The sequence below is a fragment of the Genypterus blacodes genome, unplaced genomic scaffold (genome assembly GCF_046128005.1).
Source record: "Genypterus blacodes isolate CSIRO-AG114 ecotype Tasmania unplaced genomic scaffold, CSIRO-AGI_Gbla_v1 ptg000076l_1, whole genome shotgun sequence".
NCBI lineage: Eukaryota > Metazoa > Chordata > Actinopteri > Ophidiiformes > Ophidiidae > Genypterus > Genypterus blacodes.
Window position 1 is genome coordinate 4625498 of NW_027466885.1, and position 24963 is coordinate 4650460.

A 24963-nucleotide genomic window follows, 5' to 3' on the forward strand; every position below is an offset into this window, starting at 1 on the left:
TGTGTCTGGAGTCTGACAGGCCGTGTGCGGCAGGTTTCACACCTGTCACTCCTCGCCGTCTGCCACTGTAGGCGGCGAGCAGCCTGCCCGTGGTCACTTTGTCCTTCGGGGCCCGAGCGGACGACGTCAAGAGAGCCACCAAGCAAAGGCGGAATGACTCAGAGCAGAGCAGCAAAGCTTTTTAAAATGCTCACTGTGACTCACGCTACATCACTTTATTTCATTACAATTTAAAGGTTGAAAGAGTAATTTGGTTGATTTTTCACTCAAATGCAAATGGATACGGATTTGAATATGGATTTATTCAAATGACTTTATGAAGGATGTCTGAGCGATCATCCAGGGTGAAAGAGAGAGGGGCGGCCCTTCCCCCGACCTTAATTTACTCTTTTTCTTAATCCAAATTATTTTCATTTTGTGTTGTGAAACTTTCTCAGTGAAAAATCAAAGGAAAGAAAGATTGGTGAATTAATGAAAAGATTAGTGGTCAACCATATTCACCCTCAGCGCCTATAAAGAAGAAAGAATTACAGTCTCTTAATAACATCAATTCAGGAATGCTTTATAAAGGGGACATATTCTATTCTATTCTACTCTTCTTATGTTGCTTTAGGGGTTGATTTTGAAATATATGCTTTGGTTTAATGTGCAAAAACAACAATCCACGTCTGATCGCCCCTCGTCACACAGAACAAAACCTTTTTTGGAGGTATTGTCTCTTTAAAACAGGTTTGTTCTGATTGGATTGCTGTAACATGGCAGATACTGGCTAAACTTGTACTAAGTCGTATTTCGTGGGTTTGTTACATCACTTGTGTTACACCAGCGTGTCTTCATTAGAGAGCTGCACTGGGACGACACAGTGGAATCAAAAGACAAAGCAAGGCTATATGACAGCTCAGTATCTATGGGTTTGTATTACTGGGTGAACCTCAAGTTATGCAACTTCTGTTGCAATGTCTAATACTTAATAATAACTTAAACTACACTATAAAAATCTGGGAACTGAACAAAAAGCTGAATATTACTCATTCAAATCCAAATATGACCTGGAAATATGGTTTGCTTCACAGATTGCTATTTTAAATTCCTCTCAAATAGTTTTCAAGGTGAATCCATGGCAACCCCTAAAGGACATCCGATCCAATCACGTCTCCCTGTCCAAACCTGTTCTCCTCTCTGATAGGTAAGGCAGAAGGTATTTTTAGCCCCAGATATTCACTAAAACCAGACACTTCTCCAGACTCTTTAAATTGAGACAAACAGCCCAGTCGACACCGCGGCGCTAACCAGCATGACACAGCAGTAGCGATGCGTCGCCAAGGGTGCTGTCAGCCGCCATCTATCCTCCAGCGTCCCAGCAGGCTTCACAGCTCGCATGCAGAGCCCCCGCTTGCCCTCTTACACCAAACAGGTAAATCATTAAAGAAAGCCAGATACACTTTGTCTTAGGCTGGAAGAACAACAAATGCAGGCTGAAACCGAGTCAAAGCCTTTGGTCCGGTGAGAGCCGAGGCACTATTAGTGCACTGCAGCACAACTGCTGCAACATTAGAGCGAGAAGGACCATTTTTCAAAGTGTTAGGCTACTGCTTCCTTCTTTACAAGTCCCCCATGTGAAGCTATTTCATCCCATATGTTCTTAAGCCTCATTCTCTGGTCACGGATGAGAGAGCGACTCTCACTGATGTAGGAGCAGCAAGGTTAACTGAATTACCTTCAGATCCAGACGAGCTTAGCTGAAAGGACGGAAACAGAAAGACAGAGTTCAGCTATGAATGACAGAGGGACGCAGGAGCACGTATCTCAATCTGACATCTTTAAAATAGGATGAATTCATTATTACCTCTGTCGGAGAGGTTATGTTTCAGCCTCGGCTTGTGTGTGTGTGTCTGTGTGTTAGAAGATCATTTCTATGAAATATTGTGTCGAGGTGGATGATGGGCGTTACTACATTTTTAAACATTTTTTTAGGCCATAGACAGCCATTCAGACTGCTTGTCCTGTGTTAACACTAAGTTAACACTAGAGGGTAGCAGAGACTACAGACGGTGCAGCCGCCCTCAAACCAAGACACCACTGGGTACAAATTCACAGTTACACACGAATTTCAGGGTGGAATTTTGTTTCATAGCTTGTACAGCGTGGGGAGGCAGCAACATCCGTTAATTTGCACAATCAACCTCATGAATGAGCTGTGTGAATTTCTTCCACGTCCAAAATTTAAATGAAGTGTCTGGCAGCTTATATAGCCGCTGCTGACTCACCGCTGTTAACAGGAACTGGAATAGCGCTTGTACATTGTGAGCATATCAATCTTTGAAATGTGCCATAAATGTTGCACATAAATGTTGTGCAGCGTTGCCACCGGAGACACAATGTAATTAAGCCATATGCATGTGTCTGACCTTAGATTCTGAACATTTGGCATTTTGTGGAAGCTTGGATTTCAGTTGCCTGCATGATTCATGTCTTCAAACAAAGTATCACACATTAACGTGAAAGCCATGTTAGATGCCTTGAGGGTTTCTGTGTAGGGGAATAATAACGTAGAGGTGCACGACGGCAACGCAAAGGCCATGTCCCCTGGGCATTAACAACGCCTGACGCTTCTAGAGTTTCCGTGAAGAAGAATAAGTAGGCAACAGATGTTACACCACAAACAAGCTCAATCCGCTGCGTGTATTTAGACACGCAGACACTAGCAACACACTCTGATGTCTGTTGTTATTTGGGTGTGACTTAGGAAATCCTTCTATTTACTAATGTAACATAGATTCTAAGAAAAAAAGGAAAAACTAATCGGAGAACAGGCTGTGTAACTCATATTTCCCATTCGACAAACGATCTATTACTGTTTGTTATCTCTCACTGAGTGTGTGCATGAGCAACAACAAACCTACACAGGAAGTGTGGTCCTTTGGCGCATACAGGAATGTCCATGAGGTCAACGGCAAACCTGTGTAGCACACATACGTAACCCAGCTTCCTGCGGTGCACCTACACTTCCTGCCTTATTTCACCAGTCGTAATCGCGCTTTCTATAGATGCACAGGGACGAGCATGAACCTGTGTGCGGCATGGAATGAACTCCAGGAAGTTCTTCACGCTACACGCTCATGCCTAATTTTACCTTGTGACGCAGCCTCTTGTCAGGGTGACAATGGCAGGAACGGAGGCCGGCGAGCAAGGATGTTTTGTGGAACACGGGGTATTGTACCTCGCTTCCTTGAGCGGTGCAGCCAGGGACCGTAGAGACCCAGCTGGAGATTCTGAGCCAAAGAACCGACATCCGGTAGAGGAGAGAACATCCAAGGTTCAGAGATTTCCCGCCATGGATGTCCCACGTGACAAGCGAGGGAGGGAGAAAGAAGGAGGCAGAGATGTTGTATTGTTCCCCTCTCTCCTCCTCCTCCCCCCTCCACTCTGTCCCTCATGATTAGCCAGACGGATTAACTCCAATAGCGCCGAGTCCTGACAGCGTGCCTGGCCGGCTATATACAAACACACACACACTCAAATATCACACACACACTTCTTGGATAATTAAGCCCACGGACACAATTCAGACTGACAGACAAAGACAAACAGAGACAAGTGGAAGGAAGGATTCGCTCATAGACGAACAGCCTGGTTGCTCAATTCTCCATCCCGATTAAACACCTAACAAGCCTGGTTACACAGAGGTGTAACTGTATGTGAGTGTGAGGATACACAAATATATACACAACACACACACACAACCAGAGACGCCAACACTCGTCTACTTTTACTCAAGGGGAATTTTGCTGCCAGACTATAAGTTCTGGACTTATAGGAGAGGATTGAAGTACTTCCTCCATCTCTGCTCTAAAGGTCTGAGTCATTTTCTGAGCGATGGAGCCCGTGACCTTTCCCTTTGAGCCACTGTAGCAGAGGAGAGCAGTGATTATAGTGCCGGTATGTGGCAGAAAGCTGCGAGCATAAAATCTGATGGAAAGGGAGAGTATAGAGCTGCCGTCTCCATGGGGGCCTCTGGGGTTGATGTTTACCTGGAGATGACAGAGGATCTGATGGCGTGGGCGACCTAACAGTGTTGACATTTCAAAGTAGGATTCCACCAGGGTCGGTCCAGAGGGAGCACAGTTATATTGAAGGGGCTCTGACAGTTATGACACATTATTTAAAGGGATATTATGACCCAGACAACATCCTGCGGTGCTGCTAGAGAAGCAGCAATAACGACAGAATGCTACAAAAACAATCCAAGTTTGGACATAAATGATCTGAAATCTGTGGTCACACATTCAGAAACCATCCTTGGACAATGCTGATACGACTCTAAGCTCACAAAAGGTATTTTAATCTTGAGTAACGATGCAATCATGGTGTGAGCTCCCCTGTGGAACTGCTACAACCTGTGCGGTAAATGTTTGAAGAGCATTAAAGGGGCTTTAGCCTAGATTACTGTCAAATATGCAACATCCATCAAAAACCTCTCACAAACCGTGTAGTATCTCAGACTCAATGAAGCAATCAGTGCAACCACTCGACACGCTAATAACTAACGCTGGGCGGGACACACACACACACACACACACACACACACACATACAGCGGCAACATGACTCATAGCGTGTGCACATGTGCACGCGTGTCTCACTGACAGACGCTTCATTATCAGGGGATAGAGAGCTCAGGTTTGAAATCACGTGCCATCACTCAAGGCTGTACTCATGAAGAGGTAAACAGCTGAGGAACAAGCCAGACTCAGCATGCTGGACCAAACACACACACACACACACACAAACACCCACACACACACGCTCAAACACACAGAGTCAGCAGTGGTTAATATTATGGATGAAGCGGCGGTTCAACAGCAGGCTGGAGATGGAGTTTGGTAGAAGAACTGAGCTTGGGAGTGATTTGTTTGGACAGCTTCTTGCAGTTGATGATGAATTGATAACCTGCGACACACACACCCACACACACACACCCAAACACACTTGAACTTAAAGCACTAAATAACAAGCTAAATAATGAATGATGAAGTTCAACAGAAAAGTTTTTGGGTTTACAGCATGAAACATGGATGGTTGTTGGTTTGAATCGTGGCGTTTCCGGTTTCAGAGGATGATTTACAAGCAATCAGCCTCACTGTGGTAAATGGCATCTAGTTAATGAGCCCACTGGGGGGCTCCATTATGCATCAAGCATGAAACATTTACACTTAGGTTTGGGAATCATCATTACGTTGTTTATTTAGAATGCGGCCGAGGAGACGATTTAAGCAAGTCCCCGACCCCAAAATAGTCAGGCGACGGGTTAAAACTGCAGCCGAGCGAGACGCAGAGCCAGACAGAGTGAATGTCAATGGCATTCCTCCGTCCTGTTTATGGCTTTGGTAGTTAAATGTCAAACGTTTGGCCTCGGGGAGCGCTGGCTGGGAGAGGATTAGCAGGTGTCTCTCCCTCCATCTCCTTCTATTCTCGTCTCTCCTGTGGGACGCCGTCAACGCTGGATGAAGAAGCCAGGAGGCCATTAGCAAAAATATTGAGAAATACTGACTGTTAATGTTACCTGAGGAGGTGTTTGTTTGATAAAAAATGTAGTTAATGTACCATTCTAGTCTTCTTTGTATATACAGTACCACCACTTAGGGTTAGGGTTAGGGCGCCATACTATTACTTAACTTACTAAACAAAGTATTGCATTTGTGTATTTGTGAGGGAAATCAACTGCCATGGACACAGACGGCTCTTCATCCGTCGCGGTGAAACAAATGCATTGATATTCCAGCAGCAGCAGACACCATACTAAATGAGTGTAGCCAATGAAAATACATCATAAAGCCGCACCAGCCTACAGCCTCCGAATATGGAGACTGACCTCGTGACAAAGAAGGATCATTTTGTAGTGAGTTATCAAAGTGAATTCAAGAACATATCCGAGATTTTAGTTTTCCTGAATGCTTCAACTTAAAAAACACAAACAATGTCAGCGTCCTGGTTTGTATACAACGTCGTCCTTTGGAGAAAACAGCCGGATTATCAACAGCTTCTATAACGATGTGACGACAGGGAGAAAAAGGGAGTGAGGAAAGGTAGAGCAGTGGGCCAAACCTCTCTGACATTATTCTCAGAGTTGCTGCGGCGACACTTTTTACCCCGGGATGACACGTCGACGTGCTCGTGAGCGTGTAGCAGCGTCTACAATAATGTATGGAATTATTCCAACGCGGCGCCGGATGCATAAACTTTCATTACTGCACGGTAGAGAGAGGGAGAAAGAGAGAGGGAGGGAGGGAGAGAAAGAGGGGGGATCATTGCAGTCTCTCCACGGCGTGTTTGACATCTAGCACGCCGCAGCAAACTGCAGTGTTTCACCGGCACAAACAACCAACGCATCCAATTTATACGCAGCTTCTGGAAAACGTCAAGTCAGTGAAGGAGGAGAGAGTCGGCTCGGTTGCTTTCTCCCATGAGAGGAGTGAATACAAAAGCTTCACGGTTTAATCGACTTCAGTCAGTCGAGGTCAGTTCACCCTAATCGCATCTCCAGCACGCAGGTAGTTTGTGTTTTATGAAACCAGCAGCTGCTTTTATATGTTGAGTTCTGTTCGTGTTGCATCACCCCTAATGGAGTTGATGGGAATTTTGTGGCACGCGAGGCTTTGACAAAAACGACTCCTCTGACCTCCCCGTGAACCGTCTTCATGTGGGACAATTGGGCGAGTAGAAAATGGCTTTTTGGGGGCGAAATCTGTTCACAACCACTCCGGTGGAATATTGCGAGCAAAGGGTGCAACGTCTCTCATCCGTCGTGCCTTCCACTCCTTCCAATCTCGGTGATGAAAGGCTTTTTTCACTTTGCCTTCCAGCTTGGGGGCGTTGAGGAGAAGGTACACACATGTTTACCTTCCCACTCGTAGGAAGAAACATACTGCAGCTTTAACAGGGACATGAAGGACGAAGTCTTTTCATAACGACCCTGTGCGGTTGATTTGCAAATTACATTCCAATCACCGCCCTCCTCCTTTTATACGGGGGTCTCGATGGCAGACATCCAAAAACCTGAGTAAAAAAAAGTAAGGATAAGCGCCTCTGTCAAGTCAATTTATAAAGGAGACGTTTCAGTACTTCCTGTCCAGTTGTCTAGTCTTGTTGTCATGTCAGTCCTCTCCGTTATCAGCATTGTGTTCACTCTAGCTCTGGCATCCTACCTACTCGACTTCAATTATGACACTGTCTCCATGGTGATTTGCTGCCAAAAACCAAGCCGCCATCACCGCCAAACCCCTATCGCCACCACAACACGGCTCTCTGCATGGAAATTAATTTAGAGGGCTGACACCTCACGCCACGTTATTCAATATTAATGCCGTCTCCGATTACGAGACAGCCCCTCCCCCCCTGCGGCCAGAAAAAGGCTTAGACTGGGGGGATTGTGGGAGGAGAGAGTGGGAGTTAAACGCCATGATGTGCTCTCTAATTGGAGCTGACAAGTGCCAATAGTTTCATATTTGAGTTCTCCCTGAGGTGCTTAATGCGATGATTACAATGAAATGTCAGCTCCCGGGACACCGCAGGCGGGGGGAAGACATCAGAGACGCACCATCATTCATGTTTGCGCCCTCGCTGTCATGCAGCTGCTAATACATGAGAGAGCCACCATTTCAGGAATATTTCTCACCCGGCGTTTCCTATTATGAAGAGCATTTTGGCACAGAGAGCAAACTGTCACAGGGTGCTGAGCTGGCAAACCCCTCCGCTCGCCACTTTCATCTCCTGTAGTATATCCACAATTTACCTCAAATGAACTCGCAGGAGGAGGACTTGGCCCCCGCAGCCAAAACGCTCTATGAGGAACATCAGGCCTGTGTGCCTCTTTCCGGTTCATCAATCAGACGATCCAGCAGCCATGAAATGAGCCGTTTGGAGGAAGCACGAGCGCAGGACACAAAGACACTCGGCCTCATGAGGCAACGCTTTACTTCTAATAAATACAAAAAGGAGCTGACTACAACACTGCCATTACTTGAGAGAGAGAGGAAACTGCAAGTCACGAAATCTAATTCTTTGGCTTTGGGGAGGTGAACGCAAATGCGGAGTGTGTGTGTGTGTGTGTGTGTGTGTGTGTGTGAATGATACTAAAACAACTATCAACTACATCATATTTTATTTAAAATCATATTTAGGTGTGATCCGGATTATGAGGTATTATCAGTTGAAGTGGTGGAGGGATGGAGCCGATACAGGGGGGAGGCGCTCTGCCCAGCTCCATGCCTCCATGGTTACAGTGACATAGGAGCTGTTATGAACCCCACCAGAGGGGGGGGGGCGTCTCAGTCTCAGTCCACACTCAGCATATGGTGCCCACGTTTTAATCTGCAGTCTCCATCAGGTCAATTTGGACGGCAGACAGACAGGGGGGCGGTTTGAGTCTAACTGATCACCTGTCTGTGTAATCGGCACCTCTATGAAAAGGGACGCAATCTAAAAAAAAACAAAACAGGTAAAAGCTATAAGGGCGCTGTATTTTCTGGACGTTTAAGTTCAAATTGATACTTGACCGCATCCGCAATTCATACAGGAAGCGTTCGTCACACATTCAATCCAAAGTAAGAAGTTGCCAAGGAAACCGCTGCCACTAAGGTTCTCTTTTTCTTCTCCCTCCTTTTACTTGAGAGAAAAGCTCTTAGCCGGCCGAGAGGTTGGGTGATTTGCCTCCTTGTTAGTAAAGGGTCACAACCCGGCCTCCATTAGAGGCTCTGAGTAATCCTGGTAGGTGAGCGCCGCCTCAGACCTCCTAATCATTGGACTGACACCTGCTAGTGTTTCCCCTCCCTTCATCACATGACCTCAGAGGGGGGTGTGTAGGGGGGGTCAACGCGTGCCCCCCCAAGCCTCTCCTCATAATCCTATTAGACCCACTCATCTTCCCCCGCCATTGATTGATCCTAAAACACAAACCCCAGCCGCGCTTTAACTCCTCGTCTTTCGCTGCGTTTTTCCCCTTTTCGAGTGTGGAGAGATTACGCAGCTCTCCGACTGCGCTACATTTCATAACTGCGGTATAACGAGAACCTGGCGAGCTGAAAGGACCTGCCAGCGGAAAGAAAACACTAATTACTCCTAGGCTGAGAGAATAAAGGCCGGGGTTAAGCCAAAGCTCATGACTTCCTTATAGAGAAGGTACAAGGGCTTTAAGAGAACTGCATTTCTGTATTGTGTTTCATTTGAAGTGATTTGCGAGTATTGTGTGCTTACAAAGAGAGCTGGGATTTACCAGAGACCTGCTAATACAACACTACCAAGCCCATACAACACTCCATACTGTGTAAACTACTTATTATTCTTGACTTGTTTACTTTTATAACATTTGTCCATGTCTAAAATAAAGCAAAAGGAAGCGAAACACAAAAACGCCTCAATGCTTTTTCTAGCAGCTATGGAACCGGGAAAGAACAAGGGCACAGGGCACAGGGCACACACACACACACACACACACACACACACAAACACAAACACACACAGGTGGAGCACACAACCTATTGCATAACCTCTTATTCTCTAAACAATCCGAGCATCGCTAATGAAAAACACTGTAAAGTATTGACTGGAGTCAAAATGTGCACTGCTACTTCTGCTTGTAAACAAACTCTGTGGTCCATAATAAATCTACTGCGGCAGCTTCTTCGCGCTTACATCCTGCAGCTTACGGTGCTTTACCCGGAGTGTGTGTGTGTGTGTGTGTGTGTGTGTGTGTGTGTGTGTGTGTGTGTGTGTGTGTGTGTGTGTGTGTGTGTGTGTGTGTGTGTGTGTGTGTGTGTGTGTGTGTGTGCGTGTGTGTGTGTGTCATTCCTCTGGTCTCGCCTCGTAGGGTCACAGAGGGGCTGCGCGACCCTCACACACACACTGGGAGAGATCCAGAGGGAATGATTGATGCAGGACTGAACTCCGGGGATCAACCTGGAGTTTGACATTAACCAGTAAACTAAGCAGACCTTTGTTTCTTCTAATTGAAAGCAGAAGTTACGCAATATTTCATTCATATATCGCTCTATCCTTATAGAGGGGTGTGGGTAGATGTCCACATTCTTCATGTCGCTCTATTAGCTCTATCAATACCAACAATCTCTGCTTACATAACACAAGTACCGTGGCTGTGTTTACTCTTCAAACGGAGCTCATTGGAAGCTTTCGCCCCCATGGGTCCTTATTGGCACGGAGGGGTGAGCATCAGCGGCCGGAGGTGGAGATTGGAGTGGCATGGCTGCAGCTGAGGAATGTGAGGAATTCCCCTTGTAAACACTTTGTCCTCATGCTCCGACGGTCACCGCTCTCTTATCTCCCCGTGCCCGCCGACCCCTTTAATCAGCCGCCGCCGCGGCTAGTTATTTATTAGCCGCGCCCCCTTGTTCAGCGGCCTCTGTTCCTAGTCGGCTGTGGGAGTTCCGGGTTGCAGCTCCGACTTATAGTCAGGCTTTAGTGCACCTGAGCCCCACCTGGTTGATTACTATTCCCTCTGTTACCCCCCAGCAGACACACATGCCTCCTCTGATGCTACTGTTTACAGTAGAATACATTTTCAAATGTCAACACCTTGAAAGAGCAGGCAGGGTTTTTGAAAGCCGGGCAGTTCTGAGCCACTACTCCGGGTTCCTTCTCATCCTATGGGAATGCTCTTTAGCTGATAGGATCATAAGTGCCTGAGGGGGGTGTATGTGTGTGTGATTCGCCTCCTCTTGGTTGAATAGAGTCGCTTTTCAACGTGCCACCGTCCCCTGTGGTTGCCGCACACGAGCCCCCCTCAGCTTAAATGAAATTCACTTGAAACGCAGCAGAGGATCTTGGTTAATGCCGAGCGGCATTTAGGAAAGACAGGAAATGAAACAGCACAGGCCGGCTTTCCTCCCTTTGCTGAGGCGAAATCCTGTTTTTCGCTCTCGCTTGTTTTGTCAGGCTTGAGGAAGGTGCTAAGTCCATCCTGAACGCATACTGTGTAGTACAAGAGGGGCCTAGGAGGGGGGGGGCTGCATTCCTCCTCACTCACGGTGTACCACTCTCTACCAGTCATGAGGGCCACTTTCGAGGCCGGTACGACACCCAGCACGCGGCATTCCTACACTTTCCCATGGAACGGCGACGCATCTGCTGGTGGTTTTGTCGCTGCTCTGCCTCAAGAGTCACAAGGCTGCGTTTCCCTTTTCCTGCAAAGTCCCAGATAAGTTTTCTGAAGGGCGGTCCGCCGATCTGGATGGGAAAGTTGATATTTTCCGTCTGTTTTTTCAGAGTTAGCGTGGAGTTTTCCTGCCACCGCCGATAAGAGAGCAGCTGTCAGAATTGTTCGGTGGTTTCCCCACTGAGAATTCCTCTGAACAGCGTCAGCAGAGATCTGACTGCAGAGGAAGGGGAGGATGTGAACGACAGACAGCTTTGCCCTTCATCAACGTAACAAAACGCCACATAACATAACAAATATGCACCTAGAACAATGCGTCATGATGCAAAACTGAGGCAATACTTGAGCAAGACTTTTCAAAGATCTGACGAAATAGCACAAACAGAAGACAACATTTTTGGATTTTTATGAGAATTGCGTCCGACTCAGGTCGCTAACATTGTTGTTTTTTGTAGCTCCGTCATGCCACTTCTTCAGCAGCAAAAAGACAGAATTGTCAGTTTATCAGTCAGTTTAATAGATTCTAATTGATTAATCTTGGCAGGTCTACATATTTGTATCTAACTTAACTTGTAATTTCATGCAGAGGAGCTTTTGGAGGCTTTCAACCTGTTCCATGGAACCATAAGGGTCCATTCTACCTGCTTTGATCTAGTCAAACATCTCCAAAAGGCTTTAGTTTATGATAAAACAACATAGGTGACATGATCCGGATGTTATTTGACCATAATCTATACATGTTTCCCTCCTGGTATAGGTCCTGGACCCTGAGCTTTGTGTGTACGCATCATAAACACGCTCATTAGCCTGAATCGCTCCACTCGTATGTTCTCTAAACGCCCCTTCACTTGTATCGCAGCGTGTCAGCTCACCGTGACAGGGCTGTCAGCTACAGATGTCAGTGCCCCCGTTGACCTCCGCCCCCTCCCCCACCACCGCACACATGGCACTGGAGGATTGTGCCCCCCTCGCCCCAGAACAAAGGAGGTGGGGGGTTTTCTGGGGGAGAACAGGCAACCTAAACATTCCTGTCACAATGGAGAGAGCAGCCTGCAGGTTCAATTAGTAAGCACTTTACTACGCTCTTTACCGTCCCACTGATGGTGAAAACAAAGCCGCAGCTTCACAATAAAACAGAGTATTTGGTGAGGCCCGTTTGCTCGTGCTGGTCTTACTTTTTAAGAGAGTTTCCCCCCATTATCTGCTTTGTTCTGGCCAAGTTGCTGGAGGAACAAAGCAGTCAGAGAGGAGACGTCCACGCCGGAAAGATTGATGTTTTTCCCTTACACCTCTTATCAAACGCTCTCACTTCTAATGTTTCATGTTTTTGTGGAAGCAGACCCCCCCTTCCTCCCCGCCAGTGTACAAACCCTGGGATCACAGCCAGCCACTGCAACGGATCCTGGCCATTCATCCCTCTGTAACCCTAACAAATGTTGGCCCAACACAAAACCTATTGAAATACTTCAGGGGATCAACATGACCCTCTTCAATTAGGAGTGTCAAAGTTTGTGGTTGAGGAAATTCTAAAATCCAATACGAGATTGTTTCCTATCGGTTTGGAAATTATGATGATTTCAATCCAGGAATCCTGCAGCTTATCTGGTCTATTGAGTCATTATTGATATCATGTATTCTATCGGTTATGCAGTGATCTGATGATGTTGAAGATGATGATGATGGTGAACTAGTGATGTGAGTTAGATGCCAACCTGACAGTGATTTGGTGAATCTCTATGTCAGTCACCGCTGATATTTACCTTCTATCCTTCATCAAGCGTTTCCAACAAACCCGACGCTCAACACAGACAGATCGATACGCAGAGATCATAAACCAAATTGGGTGGCGTGATTTCTGTCAATATCGCCTCTCTGGACACCCGGAATCAAGAGACTGAGGTGTCTTGATGTGAAAGTGAGAGGAATAAACTGATGTACTCACCTAACACGCAAGGTGCTCCGAAACGTCGGGGAAACGAAACCTTCCCCCCAAACGCCGCTGTGTCACACACTTCACACCATCCAGGCGCGCATGTCTCCGGTTCCCCCCCGAGCCGAGAAAAATGTCACAGTAACGCGGGCCGGTGAAGCCCCCCACGATAGCCGGGACTGTTGGAGCGCTCCGTGTCGGTGTGTGTTGGTCCCCCCCGCCCCTTCTGTGTCCGTGTCCGGGCGCTGGGTGCGATGCTCCGAGCGTCGCCACCCCCTCCTCCTCCTTCCTCTTCTCCTCTTTGCTCTGGGACTCTGCGCCCACCTTTCCGATTGCTCGTAAGCGCCCTGGATCTCAACCAACAACCCGCCTCGAGGCAGTGTGATCCACAGCCGCGGTGATGAAACTGATCCGCGATTATAGGCGTTAATGCGCGGCGCTGTGAGCAATTAAGAGGCGCGCAGGCTCAGCCGGTGCCACCCACTACATCAGGTCTGTACGGTGCTGTACGGTGAGGGAATCTTAATGAGGACCGCTGCAGACTTTCCTCCCTCATGTGGTCTCCGTTAGGGGGGGGGGGGGGCCGGCTGGAATCCGCCGTCCCGACACAAGAGGAGGGAGGGGGGCCTTAGATTTTTGGGGTGGAGAGAGATGGAACCAATGAGGCGTCAGGTCAAAGTCACAGCCAAACACGGACCCACGTCCACGGGACACCTGTTGATAGGAAACAAGTCATTCAGAGGAGATGATACATGTCACACTATCAGACCTGTGATGGATCAGTTTGTGTTTCAGTCAGATCCACGTCAGTTCTGAAACCAGTGGTGACATTTCAGACTTCAATAAACCAATCAAAAGTCAAAGTTCGTTTTTCCCCAATGACATTTTAATAAAACAATACGTGGTTCTCAAATTGTGTCACGTGTGCTTCCAGTGGTACACGAAGAGCCCCCTGGGAGCATTTGTTGATAATTTGGGACATCTGTTAGCAAATTTGCAAATGATATTGATTAGAGAGCTGAAACATCATTCATTTCATTTGTTAGTATGTTTCGGTTTTATTTGAATTTTTGTTGGAAAATTGCCCAATCTGCTCGACTTCTGTCCAGGTGAAGGTACAATGGGACTTTGTCATCTTTGATATCTGATTACACATTTATGAATCAATGTATTAATATTGAAAGAATTTTTAAAAAGAAATCCAGAAATGACTGACGATAGATAGATGTAAATTAATATTATCAGTGTAAAGAAAGTGCTGTTAAGGAGCATATTCCCAGATAGCCACTACAGTCTATCTTTCCCAAATACTCCCCATGCAGGTTCCTGGGCCCCACAATGGCACTGCTCTACTGGGTCGCCCCCTCCTCCTCCTCCTCTTTTGCCCAGAGAGGACAGGTCTGTCTCCCCTAATCCTGCACTTGTCAAACAGCAGATCAACCCCTCAATCTGAAGAGGGCTGTCAGCTGGTTCAACTGCAACAGGGTTAAACCACTTACCTCTCCATATGGGGAGGGTCCGGGGAGGGGGTGGAGGGGCTTCGACATCAGCTGGCACCCTGGCATGTCACAGAAGGAGCCGGCATCTACATAGGATCAAATCAAATCTGGTGTTTACAATATGGGGGGGAAATAAACAGCGAGATTGAATGCCTCAGACACAAAGCAGGGAAGAATTAACCCACTTCCGCTGGATGCTGGACTTTCTGCATTGCTGTTGCTGAGGGAACAAGAAGAGATCCAGTAGGGACACAAGACCTGCTGTCGTGTAAATCTTAGTAACTGTGTAACTTTGTCATAGCAGAATGCAGAGGCAGCAGAAAGAACTATTAAAAATGATTAATCACATTCACTTTGGGGGGAGGGAAGAGATGCGGAGAAGGCTTACAAACTGCAATAAAGTGCAGGGAAACACCAGAAGCTATAAGCTCTGCTCCTAATAGAAGACAGGAGATGGCCGATAATCATCTATGTGACACGGAAACCGTATCTAAGAATTTACTGTAATATAACCGATTCAGCTCAGAAACATTAACAGGGTTTCATTCTAAATTAGCCCCTTACACAATATGACATTTGAAAATCACCTTTACACTCCACGTTGCTGATAAATCATCCAAAACGCAGGGTTAAAACAACACAATGAGGATGTACCGCCCTCTACAGGACAGAGTCTAACAATGCAACTAATTACAAAACATGACTCCTCACTTTCTGCAGCCCTCAGTCAGTTCCTCAGTGAAGCAACCGCAGTGCTCTTGGGTCCAAATCCCAGAATGACAGAAAACAAATGCTACATTCATTTTTAATTTTAATTCAAGTTATAAAGGAATCTTATGTACAAGCATTTTTCACAGAGTTGAGACACGATAATCACAGTGGTCATGTTTAGATACGTTTTCAGTTCAGACGGCTCTTTTTCAGCGTGGAGGATTCCGCTGCGGCTTTGCGTTTGCGTGATGGAGTGTCTGGGTTTCTTTCAGACGGCGCCTCGGCCAGGTAGTACAAATCCATTGGTGGCGTTGGCTCCTGCAGGGACCAAAACAGCTGTGTCATTGTAGAAAAAAACCACCCGAAACATCCTGTTCTTTCACTTTTGAGCAAACAGTGAGCCTTAGCTAACCCCAACAGAGAGATATGACTTCTTTTGGGATACTTCTGTACATTTGTAGTTCTGCAAATACGTACGATTATAAGGATCTTTCCTAAAACGTGGCAAGCCTGACATATGGCTACTTCTACCAGTTGAATGTGAATTGGATCTCAGGCCTATGCAGCAATTGATCCTGCTCAGAGCTTGTCTAACCTGCATGAGGTAGTCGGCGATGTACTCCGGCTTCAAACACTTGATGCCTCGGGAAGCAGCTTCGGCCACGTCCACTCGGAAATCTCCGGGCTTCAGACGATTGAAGTCGGCAAACAGGTGAGTGGTCTCCTTGTACAAGGACGGGGAGGGACCGGACAAGACCTGGGAGATGTTACAGATAAATATACATACAGGTAAATATGAAGTTGAGATACGTAGACAATTGGATCATTTCAGCAAAGGTTCCCAACCAGATTAAAATGATTTCACACAATTTTTATTCTTTTTCTTTGTCTGTACCTGGGAAATATAAGCATTAAAAGTGTGTAAAGGCAATTACTGTTATTGTCACTGATTTCTATCTATTCAAATAATACTTTTCCCTTTACTGAAATCTTACAACCTAATGAAATTTGCTGAAGGGCGATCTTTGTTTTCGGAGACAGTGAACATTAAATGTTGGCTCGAATCCCATTTTGTCATTTATGGCTGTGTGTTTGTATTCTGGGGGTGCAGGGATTATTAAATCAATATGTGGATGTTGGATACAGCACAACAAATGCAGCAACCTTTGCTCCACCGGACTGCAGCAATCGTTTGAATCCAGACTCTCTGCTCTGGTCGATATTCAGCATGACTGTCCATCCACTGAAGGCTCCCTGGAAACGACAAAAGCTTGTTAAAAGAAAAGAAATGCTGAATACTCACAAATTGATTTGAAAACAACAGTGGAGTGAGTCATGTGTATTGCCTGTGTGTGTGTATTGCCTGTGTGTGTGTGTGTGTGTGTGTGTGTGTGTGTGTGTGTGTGTGTGTGTGCACCTCTCGCTCTGAGCGGCCCTGCAGTGCTTTTCTCCAGCGCATGGCAGCCAGTGCCAGCCTCTTCTGCTGGGAGGTGACAGAGGGCAACGCTTCCAGGATGGAGCTACTGCCCCACTCGTATTCCTCCTCCTGAAACAGGCACAAGCATCAATACATTTCTTTAGTAGGATTTTAACAATATTCTGGTAGCTTGGATTCAGCGTGAGGCATTTGGAGGGATCCAGTAAGTGATTTGGGTATTCTCTGAGCTTTGAAAGGAGACTGGGAATACTGGAGATGCTGACCTGGATGAAGTGACCGACGGAGCGGCAGGCCTCCAAGTAGGAGCGGTGCAGGATCCACTTGCCGGCGGCCATTGCTGCCAGATACTTCTCGTTACGCAGAGGAGTCCCGACGATGATGTGGGAGCAACTGGGGTCAAAAATCTGCTGGTCCAGAATAACGCCACCTACAGCGCCAAACAGGGATAGAGACACATAAACGTCAATGATTGAACTTAAAACATTTAGTCAGGGAAACATTCTGATGGAGGTGCATGCCGTCTCTCTAGTGCCGCATTATGAAACTCTGCACCATTCCTGCTTTAATCAAGAGCGACTCACCGAGCTCCTCTATGAGCTGACTGTAGTCGATGCGTTCCTGAGGGCTGAGGGACGACAGGTGAAATCTCGGCGGCTTCTTCTTCTCCTCCTCCTAAGGGAAAGGCACAACTGATCAGCATAGGCAGTGCGTTTGAAACAAACAGGAACAGAAGCAGTGAGGAAGAAATTTAGCTAAATAGAGTTCTCTCAGAACTCAAGCGGGCGCTCGTATTCACCTGCGGCTGCGGGGGCGCTGGGGGGTTGGGCAGAGGGAAGGCGATGCTGGGGGCTTCAGGAGTAAGGAGGTCGCTGTCTGGCTTCTCCGCTGGAGGAGGCGTGACCCTCTTGGCCATTTGCTGGTCGATGATGTCACAAGCAGCTGAGAATGGGGAGTGGATAGTGTTTAGATATACAGTAGATACATGCACATACAAGGCACATTCATTAAAATCTTAGATAGAAGCAATATAAAGTCAGTTTTCTAGTTCAATATGGCATCTGAGGTTTTGAATTATTGCACCTTTGGAGATGTATGTAGTGTTCGTATTATTTATTTAGGATTTCAGAATGAATCCATATCACACTTAAGCCACAGGCGACTGTCAAATGATAGTGTGAGCAGCTTTACTGAGTACAGCAGTGTTGTTGTGCCTGTGCCGTGAGGAGGTCCGTCGCTCCAAAATGCAGTGTGGATTACCAGAGGCTTCTGGCTTAGATCTATTCTAAATATTGTCTATTTTAATGCATTTATAAACCAACAACGCAGTTTCCCGACAGGCTGCTGATCTCATACCCATTTCCACCAGCTCAGAGTCTGTCATGGAGTCCCTGAGCTCAGGAGCAGTGTGTGTAGGTGGAGGCATGTGGAGCTCTGAGTGCTGCGAGGGGCTTCCAGGCCACTGTAAGTTGTCAGCCAGTTTGGCCCTCTCCTCTCTGGCTGTTGGGTCGTCCCAAACTATCTGTTCACTCTGCGACGGCTCAGTGTTCATGTCCAAAGCTGCCTCTCTCGTCACCCTGGATTTAGGAAAGAACGGCTGAGTTAACTCTTTCATTCCTCGTCAGATTGTCCTAGTTTGAATGTGAACCTAACCTCACTACACGTCAGCCCCACCTCAGAGCTTCTAAAGTGCGTCTGGTCACGCTGCGTCCGACCCGGCTGCTCTCTGGTGTGTGTGGGCTCGAGTCAGACCCACTGGAACCCATCTGTTTGAGTCTGACCGAGGAGCGCCTGCCCGTGGTCAGCTTGGTGGCCGACATGATCTCCTGGAGCTGTCGCTGCAGAGTTTGTCTCATGTCGAGAGACTCTGAAACATCCAGAACCAGCAAATTAATCACCAGCTTCAAAACACAAGCTGCTGGTACTGTCGATGTGATGGCACCCACCTTGCATTTCTGTACTATTGTCCACCTCTTCTCCGTCTCCATCACCATCACTTACGCGGCGGAAGCTCTTGGCTTCTTCTGTAGTGTTGTGCTCGGACTGAAGGGTAAAGAAAATTGAATCAGATAAATTAGGTTGCTCACATAGCTAACAGTAACAACATGAGGGATGCACATTGAAAGCATTTCGGTGCAGCAGACGCCTCACAACATGACCTGATTACACTGGAAGTCTGCCAATACTCTGCGGACATAATATGCACCGACAAAAGACATTCAGAGGTCACGCACCACGTTGACCGGGTCTTCTGTGGCATCTTTGAGTTGGGTGCGTGATCGACGTGGAGATCTCTGGGAGTTGTTTGGCACCTGGCTGAGGTTGAGGCTCATCTTGGGGTTGTAGGTGAAAGGATACAGAGACTCGGAGACTCGCCTCTGCTCCTCAGCACACTGCAAAACAACAAACAAACAAACAAACATGAATGTAGCTTGTTAGCGCACAAAGAATGTTGATGGCTTGTTCTGCAAATGTCAGACTGAGGGGCCGGAAAGACTCATAAAGATCAAAAATGGGTCCTTTAAAAGCTTATTACAGTTATCACAAGAAAGCATGACACGGAAGGAATTATTACTGAAACTTCAATCCATCTTTATACTTGGCGTATGAAAGCAATAAGCTGTTCTGTTGTTGCTGCGATGATTGTCCCCGGGTGAAGCCTCCCGGGTGAAAACTGAGGCGGTCGTCGACAACAACAAACAAAGGTGCAGCCAAATGAAGTCATGTTGTGCAACTTGTTGAAGATATAATTACTTTACAAGCTTAGACAATAAAGACAAAGCGTTGCCATGATGGCGTTGGGGGGGGAAACTTACAGCCTGCAGCCAGTGCTGGGAGACCACATGCAGCCCGCGCTCCTTCACCCCCCTGTACTCCCGCGTGTTGTCCCCCACTCGGCCCTGGTAGATGTAGTGGGTCACCGTGTCGTCACACATCCACCTGAGCAAAGGTAAATGAGATCTTATGTTAAATCGTTTCTTACATCCACAGTAATTGAATGAAGTGGAGTTTGTAAGAGAGTGCTTGTGTACCTGAAGTCGGCTCCCAGCGAGGCGGCGATGGCGTTTAATTCTCCCTGCATCTTGCTCAGCTTCTTTCCCACGCAGATCACAACACCATTCAGTGGGCCGGGTTCCTTTTCTTGGACTTTGGAACCTTGAAACTTGATAAAAATGATAATTCCTTTGTTTATTTGTCTACAGTCCAAGTCTCCTGTACATTCTGCATTGATCCTGTTTAAATGTGTTGATTTTACCTCTTTGTCAGTGGCTTTGCTGAGCTGGGGGCTCGCAGAGAGTGCTTGCATGTCTGGGGCGCGACTACTATTAGCCCAGGCCACCTTCAGATTCCGGTTGATGCCGTCGGTCAGTGGGGTCTCTACTCGCTCTTTAGGCTTGGATCTTCCTGCTGGGGTCTCCAAATCTCCAAGTGCATCCTAAACAAAGGACATCCAGCTGTCAGACAAGTTTGTGAATGAATTCCTATTGAAGCCAGATGTCAGTGAGTCTAACCTTGACACTGAAAGAGGGCCCGAATAGCTGGTTTCTGCTGAGAAAGCGAGAAGGAGTGTCCAGATGGAGGTCATGCTCCTTCTGAAGGTGATTCCTTCTTCCCTCTTCGCTTTGCCCCGGGGTGCTGCTGTCGTCTTTGGGCTTCATCTGGTCCAACACAGAGCGAAACACTTTGCTCTGGAAGCGGCCTAAATCCAGCGGGGTGACAGCCATACCGCTTTGGGGACCCAGCAAGGCAATCTCTGGAGACGGCTCTGTTGGAGGAGGTATTGTTGGTTTCTGGGAACCCCCGACAAAACTTTCGTCACCTCTCTCTGTGGAAAAAGCGAAAGACAAACCTTTATCTTACCACATGCAACAATGGATACTTTTGACAAGTCATATGGGAGTAAATCCAGTCAAATAAGTGCGCTGTTGCAAACATTTCTACCTAAGACTTAAATCACTTCATTGCTCTGACCTGGTGAAGGTGGAAGGTCAACACGGTAACGCTCCTCCTCTGCTCTCTTGCCGCTCCTGGCTGACTGCAGTATCCAGTGCATGGTGACAGCGGGCAGCCCCCATTTCTTTGCCGCCTCGTATTTGCTGCCTTCGGGGGTCTGCAGCACCAAGTGGGTGCTGGCCAACATGCCTTTCTTCTGGTTGGCCAAGCGCACAAAGTAATCCTGGACACTGCAGGGGGGGGGGGGGGGAATACAGAAGGGATACATAAGATAAGCTGCTCACACTGGGCAGGCGAGCTCAGGTGACACTCCAGAGTCAGTAGCAGTTAAACAGAATGGGTGTGTGAAGCCCAAGGTCCATACCTGGCTCCGAGATGCTTGGTCAGCTCCATCAAGGACTCCCTCTCTGCTCCGGTGAACTGGCTAACGGAGAGAACGCAGTCCCGGAGAGGAGAGTGACCTTCCATCACGGGAACGGGGGTGAACAAAGGGTTAGAGGAGAGTTGCAGGACACACTCGTTCTCCACACACATAGCCTGTAAATCAACAGGAGGAAAACAACAAGGAGTAGGTGTGAAAACAAAGCACAGCAACGACATACAAGACACAAAAATGCAGTTAAGTTGAAGAGTTCAGTCTACAAAACAGAGATATCAATAACATCTGTGATCTTACCAGCCAAGTATCGGTGACCACCTCATCTACTGTGGCCTCTACTGAGCAGCCCAGCAGCGGGACGACGGCGTAGTCGGCCACAGCTCTTACACGGCCCACCAGGACCCTGCCTCCGTGTTCAGTCACCAGCAGAGACAGCTGGGCCTCAGCTTCAGTACCAAAGCCCAGGAGGAGGAAACTTTTCCTAGCAAACAGGCTCGCCTCGCTTGTGTCCTGCAAGGTCGACTCTGGTTCCGGTCCTCTGGTCTGGTCCGGGGTCCAGGGCTCGGGATGTGCGAATGTACTGCTGGTCCTCTTACTGACCTCAGCTTGTAAAGGCATTTCAACTACAGGATGGAAGGGCAATTATATTGAGACACAGCAGCTTAAAAGATGCAAAATGAGTGTGTCAGCTTTACTAATTCCCTCAGCAAGACGTCCTCACCGACTGTGCGGTCATCATCCATGTACTGAGACAGGAGATCCTCCTCTGCTCTGGTTTGCCTGGGAGTGTTGGGGCTAGCAGCAGGGGGAACAGCTGAGGTGATGCTGGACCGGGAGGTGGAGGTGCGAGGGGCCGGCATGGCTACAGCAGCTGGGGCGGGGGGCAGACAGTCCGGGTGGAGGTAGTTTGCTTCAGCCATCAGACTGCCTTTGGAGAAGCTGTCCAGTAGCCACTGAACCGTCACAACATGGGGCCTGGGAAAACAAATTCCAAACCTTACAATCAAGAATATCAAGTTTGGTGGATTTACAATGATGCTGCATGAGCGACTAACAGCATTCATTCGAGCGGTGCAGACCTGTGAGTTGCTTTGGTCAAAAAGCTCTTGAGCTCCTGGTCTACTTCTCCCGTGACCACATGTGTGAGGTCTTCACTGGGCTGGTTGAAGCGCAGGCCTCCTGCAGCATTCACCAGACGCCGCAGCTTCTCTAGCTTCTTCTCTGGTAAGCCGCACAGATAGAGCTACAAAACATGTCGCACAGGTCAAAGGTGAATGGTTTTGGCGTCAATTCTAGCTCACAGTTACACAAAATGTACAAAAAGTTTAAAACGGAGAAGCTTGTATCTACAGAAATGCATGATTGGATCTAGGTTTATTCTCTATTTAATAGGAAAAGGAACATTATTTATCACCGCTACTACTTTACCAGAGAAAATAGGTCATTTATTTACCTTACAGCCGTCCAGTACATCATCAGCAGGGCAGGCGGTGAGGTCAAGGCGATCTATGGGGTCTGGAGCCTCCAAGCGACTGAGGCCAGCGTTGGTGAGGACTGTGTCGTGTATCGTCATGCTGGCGTTGACAGAGATGTGGCTCAAGCCCAACAGAGATGCACATTCTAGAGATGAGAAAAACATTCATTCCAGTGTAAAGCATAACTCTGCCAATGCCAGACTGAAGCCCTTTACAATAGGACTGTTGTGCTCAACCACTTCAGACTGGCGGCTCACCCTCCCGCTTGCTGGTACCAGTGGGTGTAGAAGTTTGCTGCCTGCTGCTCTTGAGTTTGTTGCGCTCCACCTTGTAGCGACTTTCATCCTGACAGTAGCCTTTCTCTATGCTGTCAAAGAGCCAGTGGAGGGACACACAGTACACATTCCACTTCCGCGCACACTCGTACTTCTGACCTGCAAACAAACAAAGGTAGCAATGAGGTTACAACAACATTCCAAACAAGACAATTATACAGTCGTGTACTTATAATGATTAACAATTTGAAAAATGGATCCCTGAACTGTTTGTCGACTTGCCTGTTGGGTCACTAACAATCAGATGTGTACACTCGTTCATTTTGAGTTGCCCGCTGTAGTTGGCGCCGTGCAGCTCGCACAGCCGCTGCACCTCTTTGCGCTCTGCGCTGGAATGACCCGTCACACACAAAGTACAGCCCCGTAGCACTGGACACACAAACTCTTCAGTGGGCAAGTCTGTATACCTGAAAAGACTGAAGGAGGCAGAGGGGAGGGGGTGATTTGCGATTTCAATTTTAGTGATGTGAGGGAATAAGGCTTACAAACGGTGCCTTCCATTTATTGGACAACTTTGTATCTTAAAAATACCTGTCTTGAGATTTCTCCCAGCAAGCTTTCACCCATGAGGGCAGCAAGACGGGTTTGCCGAGGCTGGCAGCTACCAGGTATTTCTTGCTGCCCACCTCCCCTGCAATCAGGTGGGTGACAGACACATTCAGGTCACGATAGACCCGTCCACCCATGAGCTGCATCAAATCCATCACCTCTGTCTGTAGAGAAAGAGCGGACATCCTTGTATTGGTCTAACAGTATAGTATATATATATACAAAGAGAACGTTCCTAGCCTGCATTTATATGACAAACACACTAACCCTTGTTGTTTTATCCAGACTGGTGCAGGAGATGGTGACGTCGGCCATGGCCATGTTGTATACAGGATTCTCTGCTTTGGGAACACAACGCTGCTGCATCAGGCTGTACAGCACCACCAGCGGACTCACAACTCTGCAGCCAAGCTACACACAGCAAGACAAGAAACTGTTAATCTCTATAAGGGCGACTCATCAGTTCCTATACAGGGCTGAATACATCAGAGAATGAGCTATAGACCTTCTTGCAGTGCAGGAAGGCCGAAGTGGTGAAGCTGTTGAAGACAAACAGAGACTTGTCCTTTCGTTCCATCTGTAAGACATCACCTTCATCGATGTTTTTCAAATACTTCTCAGACTGCAGTTCCAGAATGGCCTGGACAAAGACACAACAAGCAGGAGTGAAACCATGACGTCAAGCATAAACACAAAAAGCAAGATTTTAATCAGAAGCACTGTACCTCATAAGCCTTGACAGCAGACTCGCTTTTCTGTCCTTTAGTCTCCACAAACTTCACAATGAAGCCGCCCTTGTCTTCTGTAGACATGGTGAACCTGTGACTCAGCAAGTGCAAACAAAAACAATGTAAGAGGCAGTGTAGGCGTTTGGCAGCTAATGTTTTACTGCGGCTTTTCCTTTACTTACCTCCTCTTGAGCGAAACTCAGCAGCAGTATTCACAATTATAATTGTCAATATAGACTCGGCGAATTTATATTCCGTCTTGACCAGAAAGTTCTCGAAATATCTGTTAATATCGCGTTAGCTTTGCTCTGCCCCAGTTGCTTGAAATAGATTTGTGCTAACGTAAAACAAAACAGCTATAAATAACGTTATAAAAACTCGACATAGTTTAAAGACATTAAAAACATTTCATTAAATGCCATTTCTTTGAACTAAAACTGATGCGCGGCTTTGGCTATGTTATTGTTATCCGCGCCGGTTCCGCGCCAATAATGTCACTTCCGGTGTTACATGCTAATCAGACCGGCTGGAAACACAAATAGGACCGCTCAAACTTTATATTTCATACAGTGTATTCGTTGACTAAATAGACACGATATTACGTTTCCTCTTAGGCAAAACCAAAAGTTAGGTAAACAACAAATAATTGCGAAACATAAAAAAAAAAAAATCCTTTATTTTTAGTAGTATAGCTATCTGAAGCGAAATAGCACCTAACTGTCCACATTTGAGGGTCCGTCTTCAACTGCGTCATAATTGTTTTATTTTGTCCTTAATCGTCTAGTCTTTGGTTACAGCAATA

The 24963-nt window shown here is 47.1% G+C and overlaps 2 protein-coding genes across 5 annotated transcripts in view; both read right to left on the reverse strand.

Moving 5' to 3' along the window:
- The window catches only part of tmem108 (transmembrane protein 108), a 35277-nt gene extending 21648 nt beyond the window's left edge, over positions 1–13629 (reverse strand). For all 3 annotated transcript variants that reach the window (XR_012964339.1, XM_076158262.1, XM_076158263.1), the window contains exon 1: positions 13109–13629. The gene's annotated coding sequence lies outside the window, so the exon portion shown is untranslated. The remainder of the gene's footprint in view (positions 1–13108) is intronic.
- Positions 13630–15388: 1759 nt separating this feature from the next.
- On the reverse strand, positions 15389–24643 carry topbp1 (DNA topoisomerase II binding protein 1). Of its 2 annotated transcripts, none has more exons than XM_076158280.1 (28): positions 24344–24643; positions 24159–24252; positions 23939–24073; positions 23701–23844; positions 23416–23597; positions 23107–23300; positions 22807–22983; positions 22528–22694; positions 22154–22317; positions 21796–22049; positions 21372–21697; positions 21060–21232; positions 20714–20925; positions 20254–20567; positions 19998–20177; positions 19774–19904; positions 19558–19681; positions 18976–19134; positions 18688–18784; positions 18416–18608; positions 18098–18318; positions 17541–17683; positions 17326–17413; positions 17008–17171; positions 16724–16852; positions 16471–16560; positions 15902–16063; positions 15389–15624 (listed from the first exon to the last, which is right to left on the reverse strand). In XM_076158280.1, exons 2-28 carry the CDS (start codon positions 24243–24245, stop codon positions 15496–15498), a joined length of 4539 nt encoding a protein of 1512 aa, XP_076014395.1. In that variant the 5' UTR covers positions 24246–24252; positions 24344–24643; the 3' UTR covers positions 15389–15495. The 2 variants fall into 2 exon arrangements, with proteins under 2 accessions (XP_076014395.1, XP_076014394.1); XM_076158279.1 differs by having other exon boundaries at positions 17326–17416.
- Between the last annotated feature and the right edge of the window lie 320 nt (positions 24644–24963).